Source organism: Amborella trichopoda, chromosome 10, assembly GCF_054954075.1.
Source record: "Amborella trichopoda isolate Santa Cruz 75 chromosome 10, AtrichopodaSantaCruz75HAP2 v2.0, whole genome shotgun sequence".
NCBI classification, from domain to species: domain Eukaryota; kingdom Viridiplantae; phylum Streptophyta; class Magnoliopsida; order Amborellales; family Amborellaceae; genus Amborella; species Amborella trichopoda.
Window position 1 is genome coordinate 37,362,911 of NC_142345.1, and position 15,170 is coordinate 37,378,080.

Consider the following 15,170-nt stretch of genomic DNA (forward strand, 5'->3'; position numbering starts at 1 on the left):
TTTGATAATTTCAGTTTGATTAATTGTCCTTTCAGAACTTGCAGAATCAATCCCTCTTTCAAATGTATATTGTATTATTGCTATGGAATTGTGTAAACTTGTCTTTTACCCGCATTGTCTCATTTCTTGGAGATTTGAAATGTTCTTTACTATTGCACTCTCTTTCTTCTTCTTCTTCCCTTTTTTTTTTTTATTTTTTTTATTTTTTTTTAAAGTTTGAAGTCCATAAAGTATTTCAAAGCTTTCTCTTACATATCATGTGTCTTGTTGGCACCAAATGAATTTAGGGAAAATATCATTTAAGGGGTTAAGACCTTTTACAAAATTACTAAAAATTTAATTGATCTCAATTAACATTTGGGGGAATTTCTTTTCCCCCTATTTCCCTAGCTACCTCCTCTTAAAAATAAAATTTTTCCATATTATCCTTATTAAGGACAAGGGTCATAAGGTCCCAATTGAATGACAAAAAACCCTTTTATGTTCAGAGTTGCAAATAATGAACATACCAGTTATAATTAATAATGAGGAACAACTAAGAGTATTTTTATCATTTGATACTCAAATGCCTTGCATGTATCAAATGGTAAAAATACCCCTTGTGGTTCATCATTATTAATTATAAACAGGGTGTTCTTTATTTGTAACCATAAACAAGTAGGAGTATTTTCATTATGTTGTTGTGGTTTTCCAACAATGAAAATAAATGATAGGATTTCATGAGTTTCCAAACAGTTTCTACCAAGAGTAAACAGAAATCCAAATCATTGTTGAAAATACATATATTTTGGTTTTCCTTTGCCCAAACGGCCCTGAAATATGGAGTACTTTCTACTAGGATATTCTTTCACATACCATGGTCATGTGCAAGTTAAACTCCATTCATGGTAGTTGCACATGATTTCTAATAGATATACATGCACAAGGAAGAAAAAGCACCAAAGGAATTGAAAAAGGACATTCTCAAGAAGATAAGATACCATCCTTATTTAAATAGCTTGCATAGCATGGGAATATTGTATAGAACGATATTAGTAGTAAAACTTTATTCACGTAGTGGAAAGATATCAGGGATGGTATACTGAGATTATTTGAATGTCGTCAAATTGAGAAGGCATTGTATACTACGAAATATTTGAATGTCGTCAAATTGGATGGATTGAGTTGCGTCACGAAATTCAAATTTTTTTTTTTTAACTTGGAGTCTAGTCAACAACACACTTACAACTATCCAATTTAATATATGGTGGACAAAGGTGATTATGATCTCCTTATACAAAAAGTAAATAATATTTTTATATACTTTTTCAATTATTAATGGGGGGTGCGAAGATAGAGAGGCACAAGACTATCTTCGTTTGGAGGTGCATCCCAAACAGAGAAAGCACTGGAAGCATTGAGCCATTTGTGAGTGAGATGGGGATAGTGGCGATCGATAACGTCTTTCAAACTCTCTGTGGTGTTCACCCATTCAAATCCTTCCTTGGTATAAGTTTCTTCATTGAAATAGCTGGTGAAGAAACGATCAGCTTCGAGCCTCCTGAGAACACCACACATTCGACAAATCAAAATATATTGACGATTCATGTTGCAATCTAAATGTTCATAACAAGCGCGAAGAGTGAGAAAGAAAAGGTTTGCTAATTTCTTTTGCCATGGATAATAATGATATTATGGCCACAACAGTTGGATTAAGGAAGTCATTTTAATGCGAATTTTATTGGATTCACTCAAGAGTTTGTTATGCCAACTAAGGCCCCATTGGATGCATCATTTTACGGCCATAGCAATAAACTTTGGTGTACATGGGCCTAGAGGAGTGGCTTATCAGCTTGGGACACCACTATTTATACTACAAGTTAAGGTATTGAACCTTGTATATCATCAAAATACTATTTGTTGATGCCTTATGGATTGGAAAAAAAAAGAAAAAAACCTCTTTTATCGCTATAACCAAACTATTGACTTGAACATGATCATTGAAGATTGTTTCTACCATTTTCCATAAGGCCACAGAAGATAAGCTGGGATATGGCTATAGGGCCATGAAATGGAGCCTGCAGTTTCTAAGAGGATGGTTTGCTTTTCCTATGTCTTTCTAAAAACCATTGATTTTTTGACATGAAAGTGGTTTGATTTCTAAAATGTTCCCTTGGGTTAATCTAGGTACCATTTGATCACCAGTCATATCCTACCACTATCATATATCAACTACTTTGTGAATGTTTATTGTTATATTAATGTTTGCAGTTCTTCTCCGCTGTATGTCTCTCACTTCCGGGTGGTTTAATAAACATATCAGCTAAATTTTATGAAAATCTATCAAAGAAAAGAAATTCATGCCATGAAAGCTAGAATGAGGTGACAGTTTTTGAGAAAGACCTAGTAGCCATGATCAGAAAAATGAAGAAAGCTGTCTCGCTTATTGCAAAGCCCTTGATCTTCTTTTCAGCCATCATTCCAACCAAGAGATCCAACTTCTCAATGTCGTCATCATAAACCTCTTGCAGTAACTCGATTGCTTCTTTGTCATCAGTGAGTTGTTCCCATTTTTCAATAGGAATCATCAACAGATTTCTTCGGAATTGATTGTACCTTGGCACACCCCTCTCCCTGTCCCTATAAACTGAGCCCAACATGGGCAAAGAACTCATATTAACCTCCAACTGTATTTTTAGTGCACACTCAATGAATTCAGCAGTTATCACAACTATTAGTAGGTAATCATTAAAAGTTCAATAGGAAGAATCAGTTTCATCTGATTATCAAGGCAAAAAATATAGAAGCTCTAGAATAGTATTTGTTCTCCCCTGATTTTGAAGATTTCTTGTGACATTTATTTTGCCTCAAATTTGATACATGCATTTCTCAGTTCATCTGAATAAGATAGTTAAAAGAATTGTAAAAAGTTTCAGAAAATAATTTTTGAGGAGACAGAAGCTAGAATGAATGCGGACCATCCTTTTTAGGAAATAAAAAGTTGTCTGATCAAGGTCCTAGGGGGATTTGTTTAACCCAAAATTTTGTAGATTACCTCGACATCACTAGAATGACAACTTTTCTTAGTGATTTTGAGTTTGTAAAGGCCTAAACCTAGTCACCCATGAAATCAATGGCTTGAGCCTATTGAGTCCACATAAATCATTTACATTTTTTTTTCTTATTCATTGTGGCCAAAAAGATGTATATGTCAAATTTAAGGTGAAAGAAATGCCTCTAAACCCCCCAAAGTGGGGGATGGTAGACCAATGAGGGTCTGTCGGCAGGAAGAAACCTAGATCATATGAGTGAACTATAACAAATGGAGATAACACAATTGCCAAGAGTAGAAAAATTAATGACTTACTTTCGAGTGCTGGTAGATCAACATGATCAGGTCTCTCAGTCCCATCCACATTTTCTGGCACAGTATCCCTGAAGAAGAGAGGATAATTCCATAACTCTAGAGCCCCACAAGCTTGATGACCCATTGATACAATTTGGGACTCAAATCCAATATCAGCTACCTTCTTCTCCCCCCTGATCCCAATCATTTCTTCAAGGGGTATCCTGAAATTTCAGCACAAGTATGGAATGGATGAGAGTAATCGTTGGAGTAATTTGACATTATCTTCCTTTGATTATCAAGTAATTGGCATAATACCAACCTTTTTTTTTTTTTTGATAAAATGAAGACTCTAAAATGGACTTGAGTAATTCACATCAACAATGAAAATAAAAGAAAAACAAACTTGGAGTTTAGTACGTCGTGTAATATGACACGTCTGTCTATAGTTTTTGGTCTTTGTTGACGCACCAAGGAATATGTAATGAATTTTCATCGTAAGCTCTTTATTGAATTCTCACTATACAGATACCAGATGTTACCTCAAATTCCACTTCCCCCGTCTCAACTAAATGATATACAAACATGTCGTGTTTAAAATGTCATTTTTGGAGTTGACATTTTTGAAACTTATAGTCGTGTCCAATACTGATGCACGTAACCGTGTCTTTGTAACATAAATAATAATGCAGTCCAGTGTTTTTGACCCATCAATTTTTATGTTCATAGCATGCTCATTAAGCTACCGGTGCCCATTTAGGGTTGAGAGAACCCACTCATTTGTGATTCCTTAGTTGATATGGAGACTTATCTAACATTCCACACTTTATAAGAAAACAAGAAGAACGATGACAGTGCTTACTCTTCTAGAATTGGTGGGGACTTGTCCTTTTGAGGTTGCCCATGAATGTCTCTTAAGATAAGGTGGTCAGGCATTAGAGAATGCATTCTATAAACACTAGTAAACTCCTCTGTCAAGGAATAAGGAACGCCATGGTTCTCAGGCTTCTTTAGACCAACTAATCCACCCAAGATGGGGCCTCCAACATGACCAAAGGTGTCCTTGAACTTCTTACCCAATATGCCATACCTGAAACAACTTTTCGAGTCAATAAAATAAACTAAGCTAATGTTTCTGAAAAATGAAAATGGAGAACTATAATATGTGATCCCAAACAAGTTAATTCTATTCAAACTTTACCAGTTTCCTCTCATTGCAGCAAGCATTGTATCGGTTTTAAGCAGTTCCACAGTCCAATCGATCGTGTGAACCTTGGCTATTACAGCTGCGGTCACCAGTCTTGCGTACCGATACAAGGATTCATCGTCGAGATGCGGATGATGCCACTAGTTATAAAAATAAAAAATCTTAGTTTTTTTTTTGAAAACCATATAAAAATAATCTATCGATAAAAACTGATATCAAAGTATGTTACTTTCAGGGTTCGGCTGATAGATCAATAGTTCGGGGCTTAGGGCATGGCATATGAAAAAGTTCGGGCATCGTTAGATATGGAGCTCTACTGTTCAAAACTAAGAGAAACTGGCAAGAAGCATATGTTACCACTGTTTCGAGACTCGGCCTGGACTACTCCGACTCGGCCTCTCCCTATGGTATGTTTGCATGGATGCTTTAGAATCTTAAGGTTTTAAAATTAGTCGAACTAAGATGGAATATATGGAATGAAAGTTTAATAATAATAGTAGTAGAGATGAAGAAGTAATTAAGATTGATGACCAAGAAATACCAAAAAAAACGCACTTTTGATATATTGGGTCGATAATCTAAGTATATGAGGAGATTGAGGAAGATGTTACACATAGAAATAGAGCTGGATGGGCAAACTAGATATGTACAACTGGAGTTTTATGTGATCGCCGCATACCAATGAAACTAAAGGGAAAGTTTTATAAGACAAATGTGAGACCAACTTTATTTTATGGGGTGGAATGTTGCACGGTGAAGAAACAACATTAATCATAGAAAGAGTGTAACTGAAATGGAAATGTTGAGATGGATGAGTTGTAAAATAAGAAAGGATAGAAGTCGACAGATTATGTTTGGAAAACTTTAAGTATGATACCAATAGGCAATAAGATAAGCTAGTGTACACTTCGCTAGCTGGCTATGTGTGGCGTAGACCCAGTATATAATTTGTTAAGAGGTACGATTATTCAAGTGGAAGACTCAAAAAGGATAACGGGTAGACCGAAAAAGATATGGTTGGAAGAAAATATAGGGACTTATGGCTTCACTAAGGGTATGACCCTTAATAGAGCAGAATGGCATGACAGACCATATTCATCTAGTCAACTCCAACTAGTTGAGAAAAGATTTTGACGATAATTATGATTTAAAATCGTAAAATTCCCTCCAGACATTTGGTACTCTAACTATGTCTTACCTTAAGTTTATCACAAATGGCATTATGCTCACCAATGAAACTAAAGGGAAAGTTTTATAAGACAACTGTGAGACCAACTTTATTTTATGGGGTGGAATGTTGTGCGGTGAAGAAACAACATTACTCATAGAAAGAGTGTACTGAAATGAAAATGTTGAGATGGATGAGTTGTAAAATAAGAAAGGATAGAAGTCGACAGAATATGTTTGGAAAAATTTAAGTATGGTACCAATAGACAATAAGATAAGAGGGTACACTTAGCTAGCTAGCTATGTGTGGCGTAGACCCAGTATATAATTTGTTGAGAGGTACGATTATTCAAGTGGAAGACTCAAAAAGGATAACGGGTAGACTGAAAAGGATATGGTTGGAAGAAATTATAGGGACTTATGGCTTCACTAAGGGTATGACCCTTAATAGAGCAGAATGACATGACAAACCATATTCATCTAATCAACTCCAACTAGTTGGGAAAAGATTTTGACGATAATTACGATTTAAAATCGTAAAATTCCCTCCAAACATTTGGTACTATAACTATATCTTACCTTGAGTTTATCACAAATGGCATTATGCTCACCGATGAAACTAAAGGGAAAGTTTTATAAGACAACTGTGAGACCAACTTTATTTTATGGGGTGGAATGTTGTGCGGTGAAGAAACAACATTACTCATAGAAAGAGTGTAACTGAAATGAAAATATTGAGATGGATGAGTTGTAAAATAAGAAAGGATAGAAGTCGACAGAATATGTTTGGAAAAATTTAAGTATGGTACCAATAGGCAATAAGATAAGAGAGTGTACACTTAGCTAGCTGGCTATGTGTGGCGTAGACCCAGTATATAATTTGTTAAGAGGTACGATTATTCAAGTGGAAAACTCAAAAAGGATAACGGGTAGACTGAAAAGGATATGGTTGGAAGAAAATATAGGGACTTATGGCTTCACTAAAGATATGATCCTTAATAGAGCAGAATAAGCATGGCAGACCATATTCATCTAGTCAACTTCAACTAGTTGCGAAAAGATTTTGACAAAAATTATGATTTAAAATCGTAAAATTCCCTCCAGGCATTTGGTACTATAACTGTGTCTTACCTTGAGTTTATCACAAATGGCATTATGCTCCATGATAAAGAGGGCTTGAAGCGTGGAAACCCCTGCCCAGCTGTTGCGCACATCTCCGGCTACTGCAATACCCTCATCATTGTGGAGAAGGAGACCATTTGAGGAGATTTTTAGCTTCCCATCTCTAAATGTTCTGACCTTTGCAAGCTTCTCTGCCGTGCTCCCATAAATCCCACTCCCATCCCTAATTCTCCATGAAAACCATTCATCCAAACTCATTTCAAATCATACAACATTCTCTACACTAAATGACTATGAGTGTTCGCAAATTCGGCTGGTCCAACTCGAAACCAGGTCAAACCAGAATTGGGCACTAGTCAATCTGGTTTTGGTCATGCTGGGTATTTTAAAAGAAATTCAAAAAATAAAATAAAATCCCAAGATATAAGGGATTTGTTTGTAATGTATTTTTTAATATTTTTATTATTTTGGCAAAGATTGAAAGTTGTTTTGGCCATGAATACTTATTTTTACATTTTCCCATCGGTATTAAAAAAATTTGAAAATACAGTTGGGCACAAATCAATTTTTTTCACTGCTTTTCAACTTCATCTTGACGTACTTTGTTTAATCAAGTGTTAAATATACTTATCATATTTTTAGCTTTTTTTGATATTTGTTTATTTTTTAACACTTTTTGGATAGGCCGGGACCTGCCCGCTTAGGCTGGTTGAACCGGCCGGTGTACGAGTTACACGGACTCATCCAAGTTTACACGGACTCATCCAAGTCGGCTCGATTTTTGGAACACTGATGACTATGAAATTATGTATAGAACCAATTGAAACCCACCACCAAGGAGTTCTAATGTTCTTGGAACCGCTCTTGATTTCGTAGAAGCCAGTGGGCACTTCCTTTGTCTTATAGAACCTGAAGGACTTGAGTGGGCACTCACTTGCCACCGAAGCTGGAGCCTTTAGTTCTACCTGCACGCAGTCAAGTACTCAATGGGTTATCTCTCTCTCTCTCTTTCTCTCCAATGGGTCCTCTCTCTCGCTCTCTCTCTCTCTGTGCAATGGATCATCTCTCTCTCTCATGGCAATGAAGAAATTCAGAGAGAGAGAGAGACTGATGATGCACCTGTTGAGTGTCTTCAAGGTGGTCAATCCAGTCGTGTATCATGAACTGTATCCAAGACGCAGCGATAATGTTGAATTGTTTTCCAGTGTCTATCAACTTCCTCCTAGCAAGAAGCTTAGTTGCCACAACTATTGGATCCGGCTTCAAAAGCTGCAATGAAAACCACCTTATCATGAATACAAAGGGTGTATAGTATGGTCTCCCATGAGCAAAACATTTATTTTTTCCATTACGCAAATGACTTGCTTAAAAGGACTTCATTGATCTAAAAAATTTAAACAAATTAAGTACGGGCACCGTTGGAATCACAACCACCACCCCCACCCCATGCACGTGGCATTTTTTTTTTTTTCAAAGTTGCCCTCCTAACAATTTAATAAAATTTTTTTTAGTACCTAACCATCCAAAAAATTGGACAGTAGGAATGTAATAGCCTCATAAATTTATTCATGCTAATCTATCATTATCATCATAGTTTTTTTCCAACTATTTGATGTTGGTTACAAGAGTTATAGTCTACCATCCTGTTCTATCAAATAGCCATACCTTCAATGAGGTCATAAGTTGCCTTATCTTTTCTTACTACTTACCATATTCTTTTGAGCTTACCTAATTTAGTGAGGTTAATCCAAGTTGCCTACAGGCTACTCCAAGTTGTTTAAGACAAAGGAACCACAACACTACAGTTAAGTTTGGAATGCATTATCGTGGATGTAGTTTACAAAATGCATATTTTTTTATAAGAAATTATTTTTATGGATAGCTAAATAATTAAGGAATGATTCATTTGAAATCTGCACAAAAATGCAATGAAATTATCAAAGAAATTGTCATAAAACTTTGCTTGTGTATTGCCATTGTCCTTGTTATCATGCCCAAAGTGCTCCTCTTTTGGTGATAACTATAGAAAACTCTCACAAATACTCATGAGTGAATTTCTATAGCATTTTACTTATGACTTATCACCATCAAAAATCCATCACAGGGTCATGATTGTCTGATAATATAGGAATTTTAATAATTTCTCTATAAATCATATTTATTTGACATTCAGAGTAAGCGTACATCTAGCCAACTCTCATCCAAATAAAACATTAAAATAATTATCAAAAAATAAAATGAACCCTTGAAATATTTATAAGGGTAATTTATTTATTTTTATTATTTAGGTGTGCCTTACTAAGGTGGACACACCGACGAAATTTGAGGTCAATCAGATTTGTAAAAAAATCTTAAAATTAAAAATTATAAAATAATCATGATTATTTGATGGTCATTGGACGATGATGAGTCATGACTGAAATAGTGTAAAACTTTGCTCGTGATTATTTTTATGCGTTTTGCATTTTATACATATCTTACATAATGATCAAGTTACCTATAAAACATAATATTTATTACAAAGTTTAATATTAGAATAGGTCTTGATGGGTGTATTTACAAAAATATTATTTATTGTTAGAAAGTTATTTTTATAGGTTAATCCACCCTTCACAACCCATTTTAATATTAATATTAGTATACTCAAATGTTGTTAATACTGGATTATCCCTTAATTACTTATACTAATATTAGAATGAGTTGTAAACAATAGATTTACCAAAGTTCATTTCCTTTTTTTAAAAATTTACTTTATATGATAGATTGCTCATTAAGTATGGGTGCATGCATAATTATTACTAAATAACTCCAGGTTTTTTGTTATCTTTTTATATGTGTAATTAAAATTTTAACTAAAGAACAAGGTATTATCCTAATAAATTTCCAACGCACTTACTATGAAAATAGCACATGTTTTTATATGGTTAATGTCCCATAAAATCCCATAGGTTACATTTAAAAATAGGTCGCTACATCAAAGTTATAAGTTTACAGTACATTTGATATAGGGATATGTTGAAACTTTAAACACCTAAAGCAATCAAGCCTAATCCAAAGAACAATAATATTTTTAGACAAGTTTATTTATGTATGTATTATGCATCAAGGAGAATGGAATGGTACTAGTGTGTTTTACAGTTATAAAAGTGATAAAACTTATAAGGGAAAAACCAACATTAACCCAAAAGGACAAAATGTTAAAATATAGAAAAACATCAATAATAGAGGAAACAGAGAATATATATATATATATATATATATATATATATATATATAAAATAAAGTTAAGGCGCAGCTCAAAAATTCACTTCGAAGAGGTTGTTTCGATGCTCCAAATTGATCAAATCGATTATCTCAACCTTAAGATATATAGACATGAGAAAAAATGTATTTTAAGTCTTGGAAATAGTATATCTTGTATTGCATTTTTTGGACCGTCAATTTCTAAGATTTTCAAGCGTTCATGGATATGCTCGATCTACATTGAAGCTTTAAATTTTATAATCAGATGTAAAAATAAAATTTCAGTCAATCACAAAGATTTCCAGTATTGAAATAATATCTTTTGATACTATTTAGAGGCACACTTTACTTTGATTGTTTATGGCCACAGGCTTATACAAACCACACCTATATATATATGGAAAATTCTTCCCAACACATATTGGCGAAAATGAATAATGATTTCGTCTACCCTCATCACTGTCCAAAGTTTATCGCACAGTCATGATTGTCCGGTAGTGTTTCATATTTCATTTTTTTTTCTTCTACAAATCAAAATGATTTGAAATTTGGAACGTGTGTACATCTTAGTGAAGCGCACCTAATAAAAATATAAAAAAAATTATAATTCGAGAAAAAATAATTGACCAAAATACCCTTGAAACATTTTGGGGGTATTTTGATCAATTTATTTCATGTAAAATATTTTTTTGATATTTTTCGTAGATTTGCCTATTTTTTTATGAACACAAGCTCCAAATTTCAGATCATTTCAATTTGTAGAAAAAAATAAAAAATAAAATACTACCGAATAATCATGACCGTACCATGAACTCTGGACAGTGATGAGGGTAGGCAAAATCACTGTTCATTTTCTCCTATAGGTGTTATATATATATATATATATATGGAATAGACTACAAAATACCTATGGACGAAAATTAACAATATTTTCGCCCATAGGCTTGGCGCTGTCTGATTTTTTCGGACGTCATAGATTAAAGACCGTCACAGACTTACCATGTCTATGGCAGTCCATCACGGACATAGTAAGTCCGTGATGGGATTTTTTTCACACAAATTTGAAGTAAAAAATATGGGGGGACTACCACGGCTCCTGTAGGTCCATGGCGGTTTTTAGGCAAAACTGTCATGGATAGGGCATATCCGTGACGGGGGTAAAACACTGTAGTACTTTGCCTATAGGTGTTTTTAAGACTTTTCCTATACAGATGTGTGCGTGTGTGTGATCTAGAAAAACCATATTACGGTCATTTATATGACTCCAATTTTTAAATATGCATTCTTTTCATTCTAGTGAAAAATCACTAAAAATCTAAATTTGGAAACATACCCTAAAGAGTATTTTTTAACTTAATTAATATAGGCCATCTACTTTAGTGAGATGCTTAGATTTAGGCCACGGAAGGATTTTTTTCCTTTCTAAATATTTAGATGGCATTATTATCATTAGAAAACAATGTTAGAAAAGGAAAAACTAATTTTGAATTTGTGAATGCCTAGATCTTGAAATTAACCAAATGGATGGTCGAGATCCATTGTTGGAGGGCACTCATTTTGACCAAATCTAGGGTGAAATTTTGAATTTTATTTTATTTTTGGGTTAATTATTATGATGAAGAGAGTGTATGTGTGAAAAATTCGGATCATACAAGTGTCACAAATATAGTTTTCTAGTAGGGTGGTCTAATCATATTTTACCTTATTTTTTAATATAGTATTTTAGATAATTCTACTTGTATTTTTCTAGCCATTGTGTTTCACAAGTTTTTGATGTCCATACTTGTATTTGATAGTTTTTAAAGTTTGTAGTACTTTAACACTTTACTACTGTTATGATAATATGAATTGTTGTATATGTAAATGTAAATGTCAATTACAAATAAATTTTAATACATGTTTTAACTGACGCGTGCATATATGTAACCACCTCTTTATTGCACGGATGTATTGTGTCTAGAAGATTTTTTTTGAATTAGTATTTTTGACACTCGTATCCAAGTCATAAATAAACACACATATCCATTCTATTTAACATAGCCCAGATGTAGTATTTATACAACTTAACAAGTGGGGATGTTAACATTATAACCAATTGTAAAGCCTTAGCTCGGGCTTGGAACTCCGCCCTTGGATCGCCCTAGTCGTATATACCCAAAAAGGTTAAAAGTTTGGAAAAAGTTTTAAAAACTTGTTAAAATAATAATAAAATCAATAAAAAGAAAATGAAACCATAAACATTATTAAAATTCTAAAAATACGAAGAGATTATACAAAAAGAAATCCAAGAAAAATGATTGATAGCTTGAACTAATTTAAAAAATTAAAAAAAAATTAAAATAGAAAAATAAAGCATCTTGTGAGATAAACTCACTAGCTACCATAAACAACATCAAATATATATATAAGCATGATTTAGCGAAAAAATATGATTTAATATTTTATTGGGAAAAGGCTTTGACGATGATGATGCTCTAATATTTTCTGTTATTTATGGTTTAAATGCCAGTTTCGTGCCCTAGACTCGGCTCAACAAGGTGACAAGTCCGGGCCCACTAAGCCGAGTACTAAAACCTTGGTTATAACCACCATTATTTATGTTAATAACTGTTTTCAAAACCATGCTGTGTGTGCACAAAGGTATGTAGGGAGAGAGGGAGAGGTTCGAACCACGGCTTTCTGATCTTGAGGAGGCATGTTTCGCCCAAAAAAGCTGTCGTGACTGCCGGATTCGGGGGCGAAGGGGTCGTTGTAGTTGCCATTGGCAGTTCTGTAAGGGTAATCAGCAGGATTGAAGCGCACCCCAACTGGTGTTTTTCCCACACTAAGGAGGTTATATTCTTCATGGAGATGGCGTCTGATAACAAGGTAAAGGGCACCTAAAAGCACTGGTAGCCTGTGCCATATCCCTGCCTTGTCTACTAAATGTATAATCTGCGAAATTTTCATAACCAATGGAGATCTAAGAAACTAATAACCATTTTGCCTTAATTAACATAGACATACCTAGTCCTAAACTAAAAAGGCTTAAACTTGAAAGAACATTTTGTTTTTGGGTTGTTCAGCGGTAAAAATAGAACTTGAGATATAGTACTGCTCAGTGTAGGATAACCTGACTCAAGCATGGTACCCGACCATAGGCTGGGTCGAGGTAACCCGGCCCGAGTCTGGTAAGTCCTCTTATGGGCTCAAAAAGGGGGAAAAAACCTCCATAAAAAATAAAAAAAAATTCAATAGAATCGCTTTTACAGTCATGCCCCTGTGTGTGAGAGAGAGAGAGGGGGGGAAGCTAGAGAGATCAGGGGATTGGAAGCTAGAGAGAGGGAGAGAGAAAGAAAGCCGGCTTGGTAACCGGCTCGTTAATGATCACCCGGTTGGGTTAAAACAGAACCCGTCTGGTTTGTGTAAAAACTTTTCGAGTAGGAGAGGTCAGATCGGTGTGGTTTGGTTTGTATAAAAACTGCCCGAGTAGGAGAGGTCAGGTGGGGGCTCCAACCCCTGGCAGTTGGACCCCTTAAACCACCGACAAAACGACGCACAGGTAACCCAGCCGGATCTGGTTCGACGCTGCTGGATTTTTCAATAATAGTACTGCTAAACGTTAGCTACTAACCACGCAAAGCACTACCCGACTTCCGTGATCGTCAAATCGGACCAGATTAAATCTTTAACATTGCGCTCATATGTTCATATGAGCTAGAGGGCTAATCTCATCTTTTCTATATATATATATAGGCCTATTAGCTCACATCTATATATGAGCTCAACGGTCCAGATTCAATAGGAGCTGATATGATGGTCAAAGTCGTAGCTATTAGATCATCCCAGATTAAATCTGAGCTATTAAACTCATGTAACCGGTAAGCTAATGGAGCTATGCTAGTTTTTTTCATATATATATATATAAAACTCTCCCTCACTCTTTCTCTCTAATTTGCATTTGTAGGATGCACTTGTGCTTGTAAAGGATGCACTGAGGGGTTGGTGGTAGCACGTCTTATATCTCAATTGTACATGGCTTTCATTTTAAATGACAGTTTCAAAAACTATTAATTAATTAAAAAAAGAAAAGTTGCTTGTCATCACCACCGAATTACTATAAATAAATAAAAAACTCACAATGAAGAGGAAGCGATCGATGAGTGTCATCCTCCCTAGGATTTCATGGAAGTCAGGATGCACAAAATGCATAGGAAAGGATAACAGGGGCGCCATCACAGACTGCAAGCTTTTCGTCATGATCTCTCTCTCTCTCTTAAAACTATTGAACCCTTGAGCCCCTTATTTATACTCACACTTTTGAACTTTCCCCTGAAACTTGCTAATGGATAATCCCGAATTAATATAAAATTTTGCCATGAGCCCCTTATTTCTACAGAGACTTTTGAACAATTTGGTAGTATACTATATATGTCGGAAAATTCTGGCAGCCCCAACTTGTTGAAAAGTTCCCCTCAAACCAGGCATTGAACCTTTGCACCTACTCAATTGAAAACTTCTAACTACGCCCTGAATTTCCCTCAAACGAAAACCTTTATATTTGACCTTAACTCACCCCATACCTTCTTCTTCTTCTTTTTTTTTTTTTTTAATGATTTATATACGAACCTTAAAATGTAGGTAAAATACGAAATACACGACGTTGAAATTATAAAGAAAGTCGGTCAACCCATTTTTATTTTATTTTATTCAAAATTGCCCTTTGTTTAACCCAAATTTTGAGTTTTTTATTTTAGTTCTTTTTGTTTTTTTTTCATTAGTAGGGTAGTGCTCTAAACCTTAAGGCACTGCCCTATTAACAAAAACTAAAAAAAAAAATCAAAAAAATGGTTGAGGGGTACTTTTGAAAAAATAAAATAAAACAAGATGGGTTGACCGACTTTCTTTATAATTTTTTTTTATAAAAAGAGCATTTTGTAAAGTTTTTGTAGTATTTTGGTCAATTTATATTTTAAAAATTATTTTTTTCATATTTTTATTAGGTATATCTCACTAAGATATATACACACTCTAAATTTCAAGTAATTTAGATTTGAAAAAAAAAAAAACTACTAAATAATCATAACCGTACGATGAAATTTAGACGGTATTAAATGGTAACAAAAA

The 15,170-nt window shown here is 34.4% G+C and overlaps 1 protein-coding gene across 1 annotated transcript; it reads right to left on the bottom strand.

The window, feature by feature from the left end:
• Positions 1-1,164: 1,164 nt before the first annotated feature.
• Positions 1,165-14,321, bottom strand: DOX1 (Peroxidase superfamily protein). The gene is made up of 10 exons (XM_006836618.4): positions 14,184-14,321; positions 12,735-12,998; positions 7,941-8,090; positions 7,653-7,786; positions 6,831-7,044; positions 4,527-4,672; positions 4,188-4,415; positions 3,347-3,549; positions 2,383-2,626; positions 1,165-1,540 (listed from the first exon to the last, which is right to left on the bottom strand). Exons 1-10 carry the CDS (start codon positions 14,301-14,303, stop codon positions 1,315-1,317), a joined length of 1,929 nt encoding a protein of 642 aa, XP_006836681.4. The 5' UTR covers positions 14,304-14,321; the 3' UTR covers positions 1,165-1,314.
• Between the last annotated feature and the right edge of the window lie 849 nt (positions 14,322-15,170).